Source organism: Miscanthus floridulus, chromosome 18 (genome assembly GCF_019320115.1).
Source record: "Miscanthus floridulus cultivar M001 chromosome 18, ASM1932011v1, whole genome shotgun sequence".
Classification (NCBI taxonomy): Eukaryota; Viridiplantae; Streptophyta; class Magnoliopsida; order Poales; family Poaceae; genus Miscanthus; species Miscanthus floridulus.
In genome coordinates, this window is record NC_089597.1 from 129,988,197 (window position 1) to 130,009,718 (window position 21,522).

At 42.2% G+C, this 21,522-nt stretch overlaps 1 protein-coding gene, 1 non-coding gene and 1 pseudogene across 2 annotated transcripts; all 3 read right to left on the reverse strand.

Annotated features, from left to right (window-relative positions):
* Window positions 1-6,096: 6,096 nt before the first annotated feature.
* On the reverse strand, window positions 6,097-6,179 carry LOC136525033 (small nucleolar RNA snoR60; annotated as a pseudogene).
* Window positions 6,180-6,451: 272 nt separating this feature from the next.
* Window positions 6,452-6,557, reverse strand: LOC136525016 (small nucleolar RNA Z194). The gene has a single exon (XR_010776351.1). It is a non-coding gene; the product is annotated as a small nucleolar RNA Z194 (small nucleolar RNA).
* Window positions 6,558-13,713: 7,156 nt separating this feature from the next.
* LOC136519416 (putative UPF0496 protein 2) lies at window positions 13,714-16,100 on the reverse strand. The gene is made up of 2 exons (XM_066512818.1): window positions 15,983-16,100; window positions 13,714-15,093 (listed from the first exon to the last, which is right to left on the reverse strand). The coding sequence occupies exons 1-2, from the start codon at window positions 16,050-16,052 to the stop codon at window positions 13,877-13,879; spliced, it is 1,287 nt and encodes a 428-aa protein (XP_066368915.1). The 5' UTR covers window positions 16,053-16,100; the 3' UTR covers window positions 13,714-13,876.
* Window positions 16,101-21,522: the final 5,422 nt, after the last annotated feature.

Genomic DNA, 21,522 nt, shown 5'->3' on the forward strand with positions numbered 1-21,522 from the left:
ACCAACTCTTCTTGATCTTTAGCATGAGCTCGACGAAGAGTGTTGAGCTCCTTGGTAAGGTTCTCGATGTTGGCGGGATTGCTTGAAGATCCTTCATCTCCTAGTGTCTTGGCACTTCCTTCACCAAGCTCATGGTTTCACGGGGCCAACTGGTGATGAGGGACTCCATGAGGTCTGGTGGACTTGCGTGCGGTTACCTTGGTCTTTGCCATAACCTGTAGAATTTAGGGTAGGACTATAAGAATAGCTTGAGGATAAAGGAGGTTAGCAAGAATGGGATTGATATTACTTACCCAACCACTTCTTAAGGGGAATATTATGCAAGGTGCTCAAGCATGATGCATGAATCGATCTTACAAATCTAGGTACAAAAGATTTATATAATCAAAAGTACTAGATTTTTAATACATAGGACAAACCTAATCATATTATCCACCACAAACTTTCAAATAAGACAAGATTAAGGCTAGATCAAAGGTAAGAAGAAGGAAATTTGAACTTTAAAATATCAAGTTTACTTTCTTTGATCCAAATCAATTTGAAGGTTTTCCAAAGTAACCTACAATGATCTTAGATGGGAACTGCTCTGATACCAGCTGTGGCAGAACCTCCTGAGAAATCAGGCCCACGTGCACCTATCGTTGTCTCAACAGACCTTTGATAGCGTACACGAGTTTCCAACAACTTAACAGGTCTGTTGGGTGTCCTCGAGAAACCCGAATCATCCATGATTCTTTTTCAAACAGGATCCCAATCATAGACATTACAGATTACATCAGTTTATTCAAATATATACATCAGAGTAAAAGATAGCAAAAGTCTTAAGATAACATAGTTTATAAACCAGTTGTTTTCAAACTTACAATACCATAAGTGTCATACAACTATAGTAGCGGGATAATATTACATTTACATGATTTATTTCACACAAACTAGTGCCTTGTCCAAAGGCCATTCCTCATTCCTCATCGTCATTGACTTCAAACACAGACATGCAGCAGGGACCAAAACAAGCCTGTACATGCGACTCACCTGCAACAAGGGTTAACCAACCCTGAGTACAAAAATACTCAATAAGACTAACCAGACTTAAAGGGGGTGTAAGACTTTTAGAGATGTAGGGGTTGGGGCAAGATAAGGATGTAGCAAGATTCAAAGTTCTTTGCCAAAAGCTTACTATTCTCATCCTATTTTCAAGTTTTACCCCTAAGTCCTTTTAGTTCATTATCTCAACTAAATATACATTTCCCATATTTCATTCCTTCTCATTCCATTCTTTTCTCATATTTTAGTAATTCACTAGTCCTACATTGCTTCTGTAATGAATCGAGTCTCCATATCCACGGAGCACCGGCAATTCGAATTGATTCAAGTCCCAGCTGGGGGTTCCTTATCACACGATATATGTAGAACTCAATCTTGCATATATCAACCTCGCTACCAGATCCTCCTATACTAAGCCGTCTCCACGCCACCCGAGAGCACAGTACACCTCAAATCCGGCCACATTCCAGCCACGAGGGTACACGCTACTCCCACCATCTCTCCACTCCCAGTGCATGGGCATTCGTCTTAGTATCGGATTAGCCGAAGTAGGCTTACTAGAGTATGTGACCAGTACTACAAAGTGTCTTGTTCAGAAGATCCACAATGAGTGACCTTTAAGCGACATAGTCGGCAACATTACCCAATATTCAAGATAAGTCACCTGACTAGTCTCTAGTTCATTCTACCTCCTTTCTTTCTTTGGCCAGTATGCCATCTTTGATTGTATCAAAACTTTTACTTTGAAAGCCTACCATAAAGCATACTAAGTATTCTACGCCTTTGTAAAAGAAAACATCTTCAAGGATGGTAAACAATTAACAGGGTAGGCAATGCATCAAGTAGGTACATTTGAATAATTCAACTTAAAGCAATAGATAACTTAGGTGATAAACTTTTCAAAGTAAATAAGGTAAGGGTTTAATGCATAAACCGAGGCTTGCCTTCGTTGACGATCTCAGGTTCCGGATCAGTACCACTATTATCGAATCCCGTGACAACCGGGGATTCTTCCAGAACTTGCTCAAATAGAATCATTTCACTCTTGGGTTCTACACGAAATGATAACATATGCTTTAACATGATGATAATGTAAACATGGTGCAGTCATGGTACATGAAATATAACAACACTTTGAATTCAACCGTTTCTTCACGGTACAGTTGCAAGCCAACAAAACCAACTTGCAATTCTACCATCAAGAATCACACATGTGATTTGACCAAACTGATCTTAAAACCCTACTAGTCACAAAACATGACTAAAACAAGATCAAACACTAATCTAACACTTAGAGTTTGCTTTTATTTATTTTTGAATTAATTTGGAAATAAGCTCAAAAATGAACTTGTTCCAAATGACCTCAAAATTTTATGTAAGCTTTTTCATGACAAATTAGTGTACCAAAACAAATTTCATAATTTTTGGAATTATACAGTGGCCTACAAAAATCATTGAAATTGCATTTATCAATTAAAGGACTGAATATTTGAATATTAAAAATTTATTCAAATTTCAAGTTTCATATTTTTAAACCATACTAGAGCATGTACAGAAGCTACACACAAATTTTTAGAATTTTTGGAGCTATGATTATTTTCCTACAAATTCCCAAAGATTCAGCACTATTCAAAATTCAGAAAATATCAAAACCTTACTGTTCTTCTCTTTCTTTCTCACTGACAACCCGACCCCACTCGTCAGTGACACATAATAGGACACGGCGGCGCTGCCATCACTGGCCGGCCCAAAACACGCCGACGGCGAGTCTCCGGTGAGGCAGACCGCAGCTAAATGATCTACACCATCCTATGAATCTATCTCAGTCCTTAGAACGGCAGCAAGCGCATTGGAGGGAGCTCCACGCTGGCCATGGTGGCGTGGGCACGACGGCGTACGGCGTAACCCCGGTAACGATGCGGTAGAGTCTAAAGCGAAGCGAGCATCACATTCAGTAGCTCACCACGATCACGCCGGTGTGCTTGGTGAAGACGGAGATGGGCTGGAACGTCCTAGCCACGGCGAGGTCGATGGTGGCGGTACTTCTACCGGCTCCGAGGAAGAAGGCGTTGCGCCGGGCGATTCCGGCCAACCCAAGCAACGTGAGCAAGCCGAAGAGGAGCGCAAGACCGAGGCGATCGCGTTGGCATAGCTAGGCACGACGGACACGGCTCGATGGTGGCTATGGCGAGCGACGAAGCTGACTAGCGGCGGAGCAGAGCAGAGGGGGAAAACGGAGAGCGACGGCGGCGGTGGCTGCTATTTATAGGCAGGAAGGAGACGCCCGGCGTCGACAGCGTACGAACGAACTCACCACGGTACCGGCTGCGTGTCAACGCATGAGGAAGCGGCACAAATCAATCGGCGGTGACAACTACGTGGCGCCGGTGGCAAGCAGAGAGGTGGCGCTCGGCTGATTTTCAATTTTGAAGTATTTACAGAATTGCCACTGCGTTAATTTTGCAAATTACTCACAAATTTTCTAAAGAAGTTGAAAATCTCCAAAAATGAAAGTTGCTCAACTTTTCAAACTCTACAACTTTGCTTCAAGGAACATTTTCAAATTATGCCCCCATTTTAAAATTTGAATTTGGGGTGCATTTGAGTATTTGAATCATTTCAAAATTACTCCAAATTTTATATGTAAACTTTAAAAACTTTGAATACCAAAGTTGATCCTTATAAAATAATCTTCAGCTTTGCTTTTTGCCTTAATCCCAAATTCCAAGTGGATTTTGAATTAGTCAAAAGGGGCAAAAAGGACTTTATGATTTGAATTTGAATTCAAATTTGATTTGTTTACTTTTTTACTTTAACTTTGATTTTTGACCAGTAACATGGCCCATTAGGGTTATTTGAGTTAAATGACACATGGCCTCACATGATCACATGAAATTTGACCCTTGTGGTCATGATCTTTATTTAGGGTTTTGAATCACATCACATAAAATAACAACATTATGAAATAAAGCTTATTTAGTGAATGCATTCAAAATTTTCTACTTTATGAATGCTTTGCAATGCATATGATGGCATGTCAAGTTTTAGTGCTGGGTCAAAACACCAGAGGTGTTACACTCAGCATAACAGCCCATGATTACATTACTAGAGGACTAACCTCAAGACCCAACTCACAGGCTTTCTTAGCTACAAGACCAGCACCAAGCATAACACTAGGATTTGAGGTGTTTATGCAGCTAGTTATTGCTGCTATAACAACACTACCATGCTTGATTTCTGCTGGCTGACCGTGAAAGTCAAATTTGACAACCTTATCCTGCTGCTCCTTTGGCACTGCAAATAGACACCTTTTGCTTATTGTCAGTTTTCTAAAGCAAATAGAGTTCACAAGAAAGATGCAGTGTGGTCCTAGGAACCTAGTGAGGCAGTGAAACCAAAGCTACATTCATCATCCGCACCTACTGCTACTGGGAAATGAAGCAGACATGCACAACACTGGTAAAGCCAGCAAGAATGACTGGTTTATCAGTATTAACAAAGATAGATGACAAACTAGGACACAACCACAAAATCATGACAAATATAAAATGCAATTTAGTAACAAATATACTAGCTCTAGCACAAATCACAAGTAACAATTTAGTAACAACAAGGCTAACGATTCAATAACAGCATATTGCATATGCTTAGAACTAAAATTATAGTACCTGATACTTGCAATCTACATTATAGCAAACTACAATTATGTAATGAAATCTTTAAATTGTTTGGTTTACTGAATTTTTAAGTTGTCTGATCAAAAATAGTTCTTTGGTATTACTAAAGTACAACTGGCATAAGATATAAGTGCTCCTGTAGTAGTGTCATTGATAGAAAACCACCTAATAAAACAAGCTACAGGTGGAAAATGGTGCTTCTGGGGTTTGTATTATATTGATGTGCGAGGAGAAGGACAAAAATGAGATGTGTATTGGCACAAATCAGAATTAACAAAGTTCATGAAGTGATAGCACAAATCACAAGAGGCAATTTTTTACTATGAAAGGATAAGGGCAAAAACTTGGCTTGGGTAAGCACAAACCACAATAAACAAAGGAAAAGGTGAGTTAGCACAAATCATAAGAGACAATTTTTTTCTATGAAAGGAAAATGATAAAAACTTGGTGTGGACAGACACAAATCACAATAAACAGATGAAAAAGCATGTTAGCACAAATCACAAGAAATAATTTTTTTCTATGAAAGGACAAGGACAAAAAAGAGATGTGTTGCCACAAATCATAATTAACAGTATCTCTGAGGAATATTCTATATTTTTGTTACCTATCCCGTCCATGATACTTGGATAAAAGGAACCATGACAACGCCACCAAATAGAGTGTGCTAACATAGTTACACTGTTACACTGTTACAGAGATAATATTAAGAGTTTAGCTTCACATTGTACTCTTAGTTTTCACCACCATAATCAGTGCCATCTTCCTCTCAATTGAACTAGACTGGAAGTATGCTAACTGTGCCATTTTCACTACCATTTGAAATTTTACTGTTAGGGAGACTGATCAGTTCACCACAAAACTCTGGACTATGTTAGCATAAAGATAAATCCGATTCTATGGACATCAATTAGGTTTGCGCTGAGCCCTCACAAGAAGGGCTTCTAACCATCTAAGCACGGAGCCAGAGTCGTTGGTGGTGCGGACGCGGGCGTGGAGGTCCGCGAGGTCGACGCGTCCAGCGACGAGCGCGACCTGCGTGGCCTTGAGGTCCGCATGGAGGTTTCACACAATCAAACAATAGAAATAAATCAGTCCTTTGTTCCATCCTCATTCTAAAATGAGGAGGAGGCGACCGACAGGCGAAAACAATAGAAACAATCAAACACGGAAAGGGGTTCCACACCCTGTATTCAACCTTTGTTCCATCCTCATTCGAAAATGCCCAAACAATTAAACAATAGAAATAAATCAGTCTACAATAGATTTTCAATTGATGAGTTTTAGAAACTACGGCACTGTGAATATTCAGAGCAGCACTTTATCCCAGAAATGGAAAGGGAAACAAATAAATCTATATATCATTGGGCATTAGCGCATCAGAAACTCGAATTTGCATCATCCATTTAGATGTCCTAAAGGGGAATCCGAGTAACCGAGTAAGATCATCATTTACAGAGCTGCAAGCCCAGAATGTTGTCACAAGATAACAGTCCAATACTTAGTTAGATTCAAGCTAATGAGTTGGTAGAAACCGAAAGTCTACTTTTTTTATATATAACATTATTGCCCGTGCTAACGCTACGGTTCTCCCATTACTTAAACCAAAAGAAAACTAACAAAAAACAGATCCAAATATCATCTTCTAGTTAAGATTTTTATCTTCACATGGCCGGAAGAAGAAAAATCTAACACAAAATCGAAGAAAAAATCAGAACAAACTCTTGATTTGCAGTTTCAGATTGAAAACCACAAAAGCTATGATAATATAGCTTTCCATCACTGATATCAGTGGAATAAAAGTGCTTGGGGTAATTGTTTCATCATCAATCAGCCAGCTCAAGAGTTGACAAATTGTACTCCAGAACCATCCAATCAGTATTTTAGTACCACATAGGTGCCGAAAATGAAAATGAACAGATCTAACACTACAAAAAAACAGACCAGCAACACACTGCATGGATCTACGAAAAAAGCAGATCTGCACATTACAGTGCTCATATAAGTCATAAACATCAAAAGGACAAAAAAGAAAGCCCAAAGAACACTCTAAAAAGCACACCTAATGGCAGACGAAAAAAAAAAGAAAAAAAGAAAAAAAAACTGACAGAAAATGAATATTCAGACAGGGATAGCACTAGCATGAGCTAACAAAAAATATATATTCACGTCAGTCTGAAACATCAATCTGAGGTAATATGAAGCAAAAAGAAGGAAAACCATGGCTAAAAACAGTCTAAAAATTTAGCTCACTGCTGCAGTACTGTTCTAGCCAGACCAGATACTAATCAAGAACTGTTCACCTATAGAAAAACCCGCAGCACCAAAAAGGACTGACTGAGCTAAATTGAGACAAAATAAAATGAATTATCCGGAAAGCAGAGTCTGCAGGGAAACTGAAAAACTACTGAACTGCAGACAGGAAACTAGCAGAACACTATAAGCTAAAGCTACTACTGCTGGACAGGCCAAAAGTGCTACCTGAAACTAAAACTAAAAGCACCAGAATAGCCACAAGATTTGAAAGACAGTCAATACTAAACCAGATGACCACTACACACGATTAACTGAGCAACTAGACTATCTAAGCACAGATACTAGCTTGCAAGAATTAAATACTAGATGAATATGTAGCAAGAAAGGGACGTTGCACAGAGATTTAATTCGCAAATTGCTACCTGGAAGTTGACTGCACTTTGCCAATCTGAAAAGCAAGAGTTCGGTTATATTGCTCAATGGCTGCTACTACTGATATTGCTCAACTTGTAAAAATGACAGACCAAGATAAAACAGACACGAGCGCAAGCTGCTAAAAGAGCATGATCAGCCAGAAGAAAACACAGAAGATTAGCAGCACGATCAAATGAAGACTGAACTGGGAACAAAAAGCTGCTGGTGATTCTCTGAACTAAGCCGAACAATGAAATGAAACCCAGGTGGGCGATTCTCCCCACCTGGATTTCAGCCTTTAGGCAAAAAGAGAATGATATAGGAATAAACACTATACAACTGAGATTTCAAGCAGATCACAAGCACCATACAGGCAAAAAGATCACAAGCACCTTACAAGCACCAAGGAAAAAAATCACAAGCACCATGTATTTGCTGCTGCAGTAACTGAACTTGTGGTAGATTGGATATGCTCCTACACCATCCGATCCTCCACTCAGTAGCTCGCATCCACAGGGCACTGCATATCCATAGCAGCAATAACTATTTCCTCATCAAGCTCCCACAACGCTGACAATGACACACTTACAGTTGAGGAATCACATTTGCAGTAGCTAAATCACATTTATAGTTGCTGAATTAACAGCCTATCCTACTTTACTTTTTGGACCAAATACAGAAGTTGAAAAATCATGTCAAATACCATCATTACTTGCTAAAAATCAAACAAGCATTGGAATGTCTGGTTCCTCTCTCTCCTTCCCTCCCTCCCTGGCTGCTTGCTTTGCTTCCCCCAAGCTGCAAGATCCCAAGGAAGCTGAGCCACCGACTACCTCGAGAAGAAGTGAACTAAAACTGGCAGCAGGAACACATGCAATAACTGAAAGTGCACACCACATCCACACACACGCCTAGCGATGGAGTGACAACCATCGGCTTGCTTTCGGCGATGGCCATTGCCAATCCCGCCCCATCTCCTTCGTCATGCGTACAAGACATCCCACACATCACCCTCCTCCACCTCACCTAACATCATCCCCGCTTCGGTAACAAACACCGCTCCAATCAGCGCCCGGTCGCTCGTCGTCGGCCGCGAACAAGCGACAGCACACAACGCAAATCCAACACACAAAAGACAAAATCTCCGGCGAGACGACGCCCGTCCAGGTGAGGCGAAAGCAAGCGACTTCATCCTCCCTGGATTCGAACCACAAATACATCAAACATATCATCAAATCATAAAACAATCAATCAAACAACTACAGAACCAGATCTACTGAACCAATGACCCCCAACAACATAGTTCAAATCAAGGGACAGCGCGCGCCGTACCAAGGTACCTGTCGACCTCTAGCAATGGCACCCTGTGCCCTCGTCGTTGGAGACGGCCGCCGCCCGCGCTGCTCGGGAGAGCTCGTCTAGGCACGACCTATGTCGTCGCTCGGGGACCTCGTCCGGTCGTGACCCGCACCGCCGCTTGGCGGACCTCGCACGGGCCCTCGCCGGCTGTGGCCATGGAGGACTGCCCCGCCGTGGCCTTCGATAGGTGGGCGTCGTGCCCGGAAATGTGCGCCGCTGCGCCTGGGTGAGAAGAGGATAGAGGAAGGGGAAAGGTTGCAACCGGTCTCACCCACTGGAGAAGTGAGTCGATGCGTGGCCTTGAGGTCCGCATGAAGATCCGCAGGTCAGAGAAATAAAACAGAAACGCCACATCAAACGACCCAGGAGACACGCGTGAGACGGATCCGACGGACAGAAAATCCATGTGCCAACCAACCAAAACACACACATGTGTTGTATAGCATTCCTGAAAATAATTAGTGCGCATACTATATGCATCCGAAAAATGCAGCCATCAATGGAATACAACATAATATATATACCACGTGAACATAAAAAACATCTTAGAACATCACATGTATAATACGTGAACATAAAAAATATAATAGAACATCACATATATACTACGTGAACACCACAAATACATCATAGAACATCATTCTATATTACGTGAACATCACATGTATACTGGGCGAACATCACAAAAAATATCATAAAACATCACATGTATACCATGTGAATATAAAAAAATTATAGAACATCACATATATAACACGTGAAAATCACAAAAAAAATCATAGAACATCGCATTTATACTACATGAACATCACAGAACATGACATTATATACCACGTGAACATCGCAAAAAACATCATACAACATCACATTTATACTATATGAACATAGCATCTCATAGAATATAGAAAATAAAAAAACTTAAAAATAATAATTAAGTAAGGTAAAATAGAAAAATAGAAAATAAAAAATCTATAGAAAACATAAAGACAAAAAAGAAAAGTAAAAATAAAGAAATACAAAAATAAAATAAAAATAAAAAATAAAAGAACAATGAAAAATGATATGAAATGAAAAAATAAACAAGAATAATAAAATAAATTGAAGAAAGGAAATTAAAATAATATGGAAAGAAAAGAAAACAAAACAAAAAAGAAATAAAAAAATATAAAAATGAAAAGAATAATAAAAAATCACATAAAACAAAAAAAATATAAATAAAAATGAAGCGCGAAAAGAAACAAGAAAAACACAAAAGAAAAGAAAAGAAAGAAAAAAGAAAGCATACGTTTATAAAAAAAAAAGAATACTTACGTACCTACCTGACGCAGTTAGAAATAAAAAATAAATTGAAGAAAAAAATAAAAAATAATAAGAAAAGAAAAGAAAAAAGAAATAAAAGAAACATAAAAAAGAAAAGAATAATAAAAAATCACATAAAACAAAAATTAAGAACAAAAAGAAAAAAGGAAAAAATAAAAAGAATAGAAAAGAAAAAAAAAACATACGTACCTGGACGCTGCTCCGGTGTCTGAAATCCTGCGCCCAGCTGCGCTCGCTCGTGTGGGCCGCACTGCGTACTGCTTCCCGCGCTGTTCGGCGCGTGGTTCCGGTCCGGCCGTTCGGACCGGATGATTTCCGGGAGCGATGTTATTATGTCCGGTTTCCATCGACTTCTGTGGGTTCGGGGTGGTGGTCATCTGATTTTGATAGTTGTTGTGCTTATTTCAACATGTAGAATATACTCATATCACAAAACTCGAAGGGGATGCAGCATGCCAACATTCCCTCCTGTGTGCACTTTGAGACTTCAAAAAACACACGTCATGTCACTGCAAATCACATATTTCTAATCTTATGCTTTGCCACGCCGTCAGAAAAGAAATCAAAAAGCTAGCAGCTTGTTCGTTTGCTCGTGTCTGGCTTATCAGTCAACGAACAATATTTTTCTCTCACACCAAACCATCCAACAGTATTTTTAGTCATGGCTTATAAGCCAAACCAGCCTAAATGAACAGGGCGCTGACCAATGACAATACTAACGTGTCAACGGTCTTGGATCAATGAATCTAGAAGCAAGCACAAACATTTTAGCTTAACCTATCAATTTATACTGTAGTGTCTTGTATTTCTAGCCCTAAGCAGATAATTTCCGAATCCGACTTTTAAGGACATAAACTAGCTTTATGAATCCATCCGAATATGGATAATCCAGATCTAACAATACGTGGATGTGCGGAAGAATACGCCATTGGCAACATCTATTTTATGGATTTGGATTACTTGTAACTTTATATGGCATGTTCAGTATTTAAAATAGTTTTTTTTCGATATTCCTATCCCCAATCCAACACAAACACATATCTAGACTGAAATCATAAAGAGAACTAAAATTGCTTAATTAGATTTCTTCTATAACAAAATATGCATGTTACCTTTTGGGGCTAGTGTACAATTGTTAAGCATGCTTTGTCAATTATTAACAAGTATATTCTCTACATATGCAGATATTGGCCCCCTTTTTGGGAGTTTCTGCTAGATTTTGCTTCTCTAAAAAGCTCAAAAAGCCACTAGTTCCCCCAAGCAGACAAAAACTCCAAAGGTTGCACTTTGTACTAAAAGCAGAGAAACTCCCCCTGAGCAACTTCCCAAGCTTTTTCAGGAGCCTTCTACAATTATTAAAATCACTCTTTATACCGGTTTCGTTTCATATCCCTTCCATTATTTCTAACATCAGAAAATCCCTACATGCGTATATGTTCCTCCGCTCCTAGTTCGAGAAAGGAAAGAGGATTAAGATATAGGAGAGACATTATTAGCTTCATTATCTGCTCTAATATTGTCCATTTTCACACCTAGCCCCACAAATACAAAAATCTATCTAACTCGATCCCTAACTTCCAATTATAGCTCATATCTTAACCTGTTCACATGTTTAGCATAAATAAAACTAACAAAAAGCAAAAGGAAAATTATCTGTTGTTACAAGTTCAAATGAGTTGCTTGTAACTCATCACAGGGTGTCAAGTACCTAGTTTTGTAGTTTTGGGGTGGTGTATCGTTCCATTTTGATAGTTGTAGGACGTATATTCAGGGTTAAGAAACACATTTTCGTGAAAGTTGAATATTAACGAATAGACTTCGCGCTCACCTTCCATAGAAAGTAAAGAACATCTTGAGTTATTATTCGATACCCCGCATCTCCAACTTAGAATATTTAATTCAGTTTTTTAACCAAATTTTTTTTTATTTCAGTTGTTCCAACTGGGTGCTGTTTTTGCAACTGTGCAGCATGCTAGCAATAATGTTTGGAGATCTGTTTTTTTTTTTTTTTTGACAACAGAGATCTGGCGGTACGACTTACTAGTGTTTGGAGATCAATGAGCTGGAAAAGAAACCGTGTAACTGCAAGGTCACAGATTTCTAAACCTATGCTTTGCCATGTCGTCAGAAAAAAAAAATAGAAAGCTAAACTACTAGAGGCAATAACATGTCAACAGCCTCGGATCAATGAATGAATGTGGAAGCAAGCACAATTTTGGCTTAATGCATCAGTTTATAACGGTGCTGTCTAAAGCACTCTCAACAGAGGAATTATAAGATAGTTTAATATATACTTACTAAGTTAAGTAGACACTATACATAGAAATAATACACCCAATGGTTGTTTTCTTCAAAATATTTTTTTTCCAATCACGTGTCTTCTCTCTTCTACCGTTTACTTATCATATCTTGGTTCCCGCGTAAACATAGTTTATGGTATAATAAGAAATCATTTTATCTTCTCTCTTCCTTAATTTCAATACCACATCACCATTTTACTTAATTGACACCTTAGTTAATGACTATAAAAATTAAACAATCCTAAACTCTACATTATTGGACAACCCTTATGGCCCCAAGCAAGAGTAAAAGTACTACGGATAATTTCCAAAACTGACTTTTAAGGACATAAACTACTTTTACGAATCCATTCGGATACGATAATATGTATCTAACAAATAGGTGTATGTGTGGAAGGATATGTGATTGGCAACATCTATCTTGTCTTGTAACTTTTATATGGATTGGTCGGTATTTAAAATACATTATATGATATTTCTCTGCCCAACACAACACAAACACATCCTTGGACTAAAATCTTAAAGTGAACAAAAAATGCTTTTTTGTGAAACAAAAAATGCTTTTTTGTGAAACAAAAAATGCTTAATTAGTTTTTTTTATAACAAAGTTTACTTGTTACTTTTGGCTAGTGTACATATGTTGAGCATGATTTGTCAATTATTGACATGCAGTATGTTCTCCACGTGTGTGTCTCTCTGTTTATATAGTATATAACTGATTATTAAAATCCCTATCTATCCTAGTTTGGTTTCAGCTTCCTGCCATTTCTAACATCCGATAATCCATATCAGTATTTTCTACGCATTTGTGCATTATATCCTTCACTTCTAATTCGATAAGGGAAATAAGAAAATTAGAATATGGGAGAGACGTTATCAGCTCCCGGTCCATTTTCACCCCTATAGCCTAGGGATACAAAACACGACCTAAGCTCAATCCCTGACTACTTCCTCCATCTTGAAATATAAGGGATCAAAGATTCAAAATTCGTACCAAAGTCCAAAATACAAGATATTCTGGTCCTCAACCTCCTCTCTTCTCTGTCTTTTTGGCACGAAATACTTATATTCCTTCTAAACTCGGTGTCATCTACAAAGCCAATTGGTAACTAAGGAAAGTAACGATTTAACTACTCTTTCTGTCCTAATTAGTGAGGGACAAGGTGGTCTTTTACCAAGCTCCTTATTTTGTGTGAAAATCGCTTGGATGTCTTATATTTCAGGACGGAGGGAGTACCGAATATAGCTCATATCTAACTGTAATACACAAAAAGATAAAGTAATACTAACATAAGCAAAAAGGAAAATTATATCTCTTCAAGATCGAAGGAGTTGCTTGTACATCAGTGTACCTCAGTCATACACACACCTGCCCACGAAAAAAAAATTTGTATACTACGTACTGTACATGAAAAAGAATTCGCTGTCAATTATTCCTCTCGTTTCTACTGTAGAATCACAATGATGAACTAGCTAGCTAAGAGATGAGTGATGAATGATGCGAAGCTAATCTTGGGACGGCGGCGGCGTCGCCTCCAACGACGGCAGACCTTGCGTCATCTCGTGCGCCACCATCCTCCTGCTCCGGTTGATGGTGATGAGGCAGAGGCAGACGTGCTCCTCCAGCTCCTCCAGCTGCGCCCTGAGGTCCTCCTCGCACTCCGCCTCCTCCCTCGCCACCTCCTGCATCAGTGGGCGCTCGCCGCGGCCCCGCACCGCGATGCGCGCCACGCCGCGGCCGTGCTCCAGCTCGTCGTGCGCGCGGCGCACCATGCGGCTCACCGTGTCCAGGTCCCGCCCCACGATGTAGGCGCCGCGCGCCGCCGCGTCCACCGCGGCGCCCGCGCGCGCGTAGTGCCGCGGACTCACCCGCTCGGCGGCCCACCGCCGCACGGAGGTGGCCGGGCCGGCTCCCACAGCGGCGGCCGCGGCCCCGACGCCCACCACCGCGTGCGCGGCGAACACCACCGCGGCCACGACGGCGGCCGCGCACGCCGCCACGAGAGCCACCGCGGCCGTGCCCCGCGCCACGCGCATCGCCCGGGCCAGCCGCCGCAGCCGGCGCTGCGCCGACGCCAGGCGCGCCGCGAGCGGGCCGCACCGCCCGTGCACCTCTTGGAACCCCGCGAGCCGGCCCGGCGACAGCGGGTTGTCGAGGCGGACGTGCGCCGCGACCGCGTCCCTCGCGGCGGCGGGGTCGCTGCCGCTGCCGCCGCCGTCGTTGTCCTCCTCCAGCCGGTGGAGCAGGTGGCGGAGCGTCAGCTGGTGGCGCCGCGCCGCGCCGATGGCGGCGAGGAGCGAGGAGCACGCCTCGCAGGCCTCCTGCGTCACGTCGAAGTACTCGATCAGCAGCCTCTCGACGCGGCGCCTCCGCCGCCGCCGCCGCCCCCGCCCGAGCGCCTCCGGGCTGGGCTCCAGCACGAAGTTGTCGAGGACGGTGTACGAGCACGACTGCTCCAAGGCGGCGGCGGACGACGACGCGTCGGGCTCGTTGTCGTCCTTGACGCCGCCGGACTTGGACGAAGATGAGAGCTTGAAGGAGGCGGACGAGAAGGTGTGCATGAGGTGGCGATGCGCGTGCGACCACAGGTCGAGGAAAGACTTGGACTTGAAGGCGCTGTCGTACTCCTCGTCGACGCCGAGCGGGCTGCGCGGCGGCAGCCTCGAGCTCTCCGGAGTTCTGCTGGAAGGGGTGGAGCTGCTCCTCTCCATGGTGTCATCAGCTGCAACGATGGATCAGATCAGAGTCAGAGTTTGAGCTGGAGATGAGACATGACTACAAGAGAGCGAGGGCAACAAGCAACAGAACGAAGCAAAGCAAAGCAACGTGCGTGGTACGTATACGTATATATGGACGACAGGAGAAAGCGTCAAGAAATGGTTTTTCTTAGTAAAGATTGTCGTTGCTTTACATGCAAGTAGGAGTAACAAGCTTAGCTTAGCTTAGCTAGCTAGAAAGACAAGTGTGCAGCATTATATCGACATCAACTTTAATTTGCAGACGACAATCACTCAAGGAAATAAACATGCTTCACATTTCAAAGAAGGAAAAGAAAAACATGCTTCAATCTCAACAGTTTATTAGTTTTGTAGCCTTTGCATATGAAAGACTATCCTATCTAGCTTGACCATGTGTGGAGTGTGGACTATATATACATGCATGCATCAAATTCTCACACTCAACTAGTCCAAATTAAACATGTACAAAAACAGAGTCCATTTTCGTAACTCAATTGAATACACTGCGTGTTTAATTATCTTGCAGTTGTGTGTGATGAAAACATTATTATCATAAGATCGAACTTATCAACAATAACACATGTGCATTAAGACAAAAACGTTCCTTCAAAGGATAAAGACTGCTAGCATTTTGCCGGGCACAGAACATGAATGGGGAGAAATTAAACCAGAACAGTTCATGGCCAATTTTTTGTGTGTAAAGTTCATGGCCAAGTAATGGGAGCATTTCCAGTAGTTTTATTAATTAATTTGGTAAATGAAATAGCAGCATTGCTAAGAGAACAATCAATATTTGCTAAAAAGAAGTATAAATTGGCAAGCCATAGTAAGATGCATGAATGCAAGGCAATGTACGCTTTGATATAAACTTACGAGTTCCGATCCCAAAAATGGATCTGGATGATGAAGATGAATATGACGAAGGTGATGGTGATCGTCTCATTTTGACGCACTGGCTCAAACAGAACAAAATTGTGCTATCACTGTCTTGTATGGTCAGTTTGTTCTCTCAATCTAACATAACTCACAGCAAGTTTGATTGTCACAGCAGCACCTATAAGACTCCCTCTGTAGCTTTGTATAGCGAACTTGAATTTTTTTTCAAATGAATTTGTGGCCTTCCCCTTATATAGGATGGGATCCAGGAATGTGGAGAGAGAGAGAACGAAGAGAAGCTCTTGCAAGGCAAGAAACAAAACCCACAAGCCACCAAGAGAGAGCTGGCTTCTTTCTGGTACAGACTCAAGGGAAAAAGGATAGAGCAACACGGCAGAAGAGACACGGAAGCACACAACATTCTAGCACATGTGACTAGCTATTAGGGCACAATGTGGACATATCATCATGTTGCTTGGGTAACATTATTGTTGTGTCCATATCTCTCGAGCATTTGACATGTAATCGCGAACAGTGATTTCGCCCGCGCACAGATAGGCCACAATCTGGAACTTTGTTCCATTATCTAAAGAAAAACAGATAGGCCAAAATGAAACGAGTGACACGCGGATGGACAAGTAGGAAAAAAAAGACGCGCACGACACGCAGATGCAAGGATAAGATGAGTGAGTAATGTTTAAGGAATTTCCCCTTTCCTTACCTCTCATTCGAGAAACGAAACCAATGTATGTATACATATTCGTACAAACTAGGGATGTTTGTTGAGTAGACGCAATACGCGAGAGTCCGAAATGTTCTAACTTGTGGCCTCAAAAGGGGAAACAAAAATGTTGGCGATCCTCGTGTCTACCAATTTTTGTAACCATAACAAGTTGTTGATAGACATTGTGTACCCATACGCAACTGCCAACGATTGAACAACTCTCGGTGAAGAACCGTTGTCGATGCGGGACCCACAGGATACCCCGCAAGGGAAAGAGAAGATCTAGTCCAACTAGGATTCTTCCCATGTAATCTTAGTAGTAGAACTATTAAGTAATCCTACTAGAAAATCTCATTGTAAACCGACTAGGACTCTGGCCTCCTAACTATATATAAAGGAGGGCAGGGCTTCTGAGAGAGGACGACAATTGTACAACACAACATATCACAATCAATCCAACGCAAAGGCTAACGCCGACTGGACGTAAGGTTATTACTCGATCTACGATCGAGGGCCTGAACCAGGATAAATCGACTGTCTCTTGCGTTAACCATCGAGTTCAGCATACGCCGAAGCCCGAACATACTGCCCCGGGTACCCCCGTGGTAGGCTATCGGTGGTGAAACATCGATAGCTGGCGCGCCAGGTAGGGGCTTTCGGCGACTTTGCATCCGAGAGCTCGATGGACCTCGACAACATAATCTTCCCGACGGGATCAACTTTCATCTTCGGCTCATGGATCTGCGAGGCAGACAACAACGGCAAGCTTCAGGGCCATCTCTTCAAAGATCCAGATCATCATAAAGAATTTCCTATTTCAACAACTACGACGGATCAGCTCACCAGAAGATTCGCGTAGCTCATAATATCCGATTCAAATAAGATTTCACGGCTACGCGCATCCGACTCGAATTTAAGCTCCGTGTCCAAGATGAAGTCTTATTTGAGTGCTTTCAAGAAACCGAGTTCTTTTTTGGCAAGATTCCAGAGCACAACCCAAAACAACTCGGATTACCCTCAGAGTTCTTTCAAGAAGTCGAGTTCTTCTCCATTTGGGCTCGACAACATGGCAAAATCCTATCAGGGACAGTTCGAAAGATCCTTTAATCCAATGTTTGGGATACCACTGACAGGAGCCCAGGAGGGTCTCGTGCTAACGATAACATCGCAAGACTGTATCATCCACTGGCCAGGTTCCGCTCCTAAAGATAGTGGAACCCAACTAGTCGGCACAACAACAACAGCTATTCTACCTTACCAAGAAGGAGACTCGATCTATGACATCGAGGAATCTACTAAAGTTATCAGCGACTCCGACAGCATGAAAACTAACGCCAATAACAGAACGGCTCACACACGAGAAGTGCTCATGGTTCGACGTCCTCGGTCACCATTAAATCCCCCGGAAGCACCCGATGTCAGGTCGTCAGATGAATCAGAATCTAACATATCACCCTTTGCCCAGGGCTACGATAGAGAAACCGAGAGTCAGAAACAAGCTAGAGAAAGAAAAAACAAGTTGAAGCAAGGGCGCCAACACCGTGCTAGGCAGCGCAGGGAAGCTTGGATCAGATATGAGTCAGAGTTGGCTGAGTACGACAAAAGAAAATCGCAACGAGAAGTCGAAGGAAGACGCACGACAAATACGCCTTACGATAAGATTCGAGAAGCATTAGAAGAACTCGGAGCAACTTCACATCCCGGTGAGAAGTATGAACAGCTCTAGGACTTGCTCCGATCGACGATCCCAAGAACGCATGAAGAGAGAGCTCGATCAAGACTACCCGCCAGATCAACAACCCACAGACAAGAAGACCAAAATCAAAGGAAATCTGCTTTCGAAAGACTTGGGCCGGGTGGAAGCCATGATGGAGGAAGTAGGAAGGAACATAATCAAGGCCACTGATTTGAACAACCAAGGAAGACCAGGAGTAGGGTGCCTACCCATACAACCTCGCAAGATTATTCCCATCAAAACGACAGTTGGCCAGAAGAAGGTGCCGAATCCGAATTCAAAGAAACCAGGACACACGATAGATTCCCCTGTTTCGCGAACAGGCTTGCATTGGTGCGATTATCTCACAAATTCAAACCGTCTAACCACTCCAAGTATGATGGCAAAACTGAACCAAGGCAATGGCTCAGAATATATTCACAATCAATTGAACTAGCCGGAGGAGACGACGATATCAAAACCCTGTTCTTTCCCATGGCACTGGAAGCCATGCCCCTCCAATGGTTCGACAAACTGAATCCAGGATCTATCAGAAATTAGGAGGATTTGCAAAGAGCTTTTTGTGAGAATTTCGCAGGAATCATTACACACCCAATCACTCATGCAGAACTAAAAGGACTCAAGCAAAAGGGAGGTGAAAGTCTCAGAAATTACTATCGATGATTCGGCGAACTACGAGCTCAAGTGCATGACATAACCGAACGAGAAGTAATTGAAGCTTTTTCTCACGGAATCATGGCTAGGTGGCAATTTCAAGACTTCTGCAAAGAAAATCTGAGAAACAATGAAGAATTCAGATGAACAGTAGAAAAGATGATTATTGTAGAAGAAAAAACTTGAGAGAGGTTCCCGGACAGAAGCAACCAGGACAACTCGGACAAGCAAAATCACCGAAATAGCAGACATCAAGAAAGAAAACGTAGACTAGACAATACCGTGGCAATGGCCGACAAATTAAAGAAGTTTTCCAAATCCAGAAGATATGATGACATTGAAAACATACGTTGCCCATTGCACCCTAATGGGAGGCACACTATCAAAAATTGCTACACTTTCAATGATCGATACACAAGAAAAGATAGTAAGGAAAACACCAAAGAGGACAATCAGAAAAGAGATGAAGACAACCACAAGGACAAAGGATTCCAAAAACCCAGGGGAACGGTAGCAGTGATCTTCTCAGGGGCTCCAGATTGCAGAAGCAAACATCAAGAAAAACTAGCACTACGGACCATCATGACAGCAGAACCGGCTACACCAAGATATCTCAATTGGTCACAGTATCCTATCCAATTTACCAGAGAAGACCAATGGACTAGCGTGGGAAACGTAGGCCATTATCTACTGGTTCTAGATCCAACTATTGCTGGTATGACCGTCACCAAAGTACTAATCGATGGGGGAGCTGGACTCAACATCATCTTTTCAGAAACTCTAAGGAAAATGGGACTACAACTCGCCGGGATGATCACGCCAACAAGCACACCTTTTTACGGAATAGTACCCGGCAAAGCAGCCATGCCACTCGGACAAATTACTTTACCTGTTACTTTTGGAACTCCTTCAAACTACCGAACAGAGTTTATCAAATTTAAGGTCACTGACTTCGATTCGTCATATCATGCAATCCTCGGACGTCCAGCACTGGCCAAATTCATGGCAATACCACATTATCCGTACTTACTGCTTAAGATGCCAGGACCCAACGGTATCCTTTCTCTTTGAAGTGATTTGAAGCGTGCTTTTGACTGCGATGTTCAAGCGATCCAAATTGCAGCTAAAGCACAAGCCGACAATGGAAGAAAAGAAATAGCCGCAATCGCTACAGAGACAAGCCAAGAAGAATTAGAAATACCGGCTAAAAAGCCTAGCATCATCGCACCACCAAAAGAAGCCGACGTCAAGCAAATTGACTTAGGCACAGGCGATACCTCCAAGACAGCAACCATCAGTGCTCACCTCTCGGCAAAATAGGAACTCGCGCTCACTAACTTTCTTCGGGACAACAAAGATATCTTCACTTGGAAGCCGGCCGACATGCCAGGAGTCCTAAGGGAGTTGGCTGAGCACAGAATTGATGTTAATGAAAGCTCCAAGCCTGTAAAGCAACGGCTATGATGATTCTCACCCGACAAAAAGGCAGCAATTAAAAAGGAAATAACAAAACTGATGGCAGCCGGATTCATCAGGGAAATCCTTCATCCAGACTGGCTAGCAAACCCGGTCCTTGTGCAGAAGAAGAACACGGACGAGTGGCGCATGTGCGTCGACTACACAGATCTCAACAAACATTGCCCAAAAGATCCGTTCGGGCTACCACGCATTGACCAGATAGTTGACTCAACAGCAGGATCTGCACTATTATCTTTTCTCGATTGCTATTCAGGGTATCACCAGATCGCACTAAAAGAACAAGACCAGAGCAAGACATCTTTTATCACCCCGTTTGGTGCCTACTGCTACAAGACCATGTCGTTCGGACTAAAGAACGCTGGCGCCACGTACCAAAGAGCTATCCAAACTTGCCTTGGGAATCAAATCGGTGAAAATGTGGAGGCATACGTGGACGATGCAGTGGTGAAAACAAAGAACCCAGACACTCTTATTGAAGATTTAAAGCAAACCTTCGAAAACTTGAAGAGATGGAGATGGAAATTGAACCCAAACAAATGTGTATTTGGAGTTCCCTCAGTACAACTACTCGGATTTTTGGTCAGTCAGCACGGGATCGAAGCCAGCACTAAGCAAATTCGAGCTATAATAGAAATGGGCCCACCTAGAAGTATCAAAGATGTGCAGAAACTAACAGGATGCATGGCGGCCCTCAACCGTTTCATATCAAGACTCGACGAAAAGGGGCTACCTTTCTTTAAACTACTAAAGAAGACAGACAAGTTCGAGTGGACAATAAAGGCCGACGAAGCTTTCAAAAAACTTAAAGAATACCTCACCTCGTCGCCTGTCCTGACACCTCCAAAGAAAGACGAAGATATGATGCTATATATTGTGGCGACTTCTACCGTAATCAGCACGGCAATAGTCATAGAAAGAGAAGAACAAGGGCGCGTGTATAAAGTG

What these genes read in the sequence shown, in the direction of transcription:
- LOC136519416 (XM_066512818.1), bottom strand. Translation starts at nt 16,052, where the DNA reads ATGAGACGATCACCATCACCTTCGTCATATTCATCTTCATCATCCAGA. An exon ending in CATTTTTGGGATCGGAACTC is followed by an intron (nt 15,094 to 15,982) that starts GTAAGTTTATAT and finishes CCATCGTTGCAG; the next exon opens with CTGATGACACCATGGAGAGG.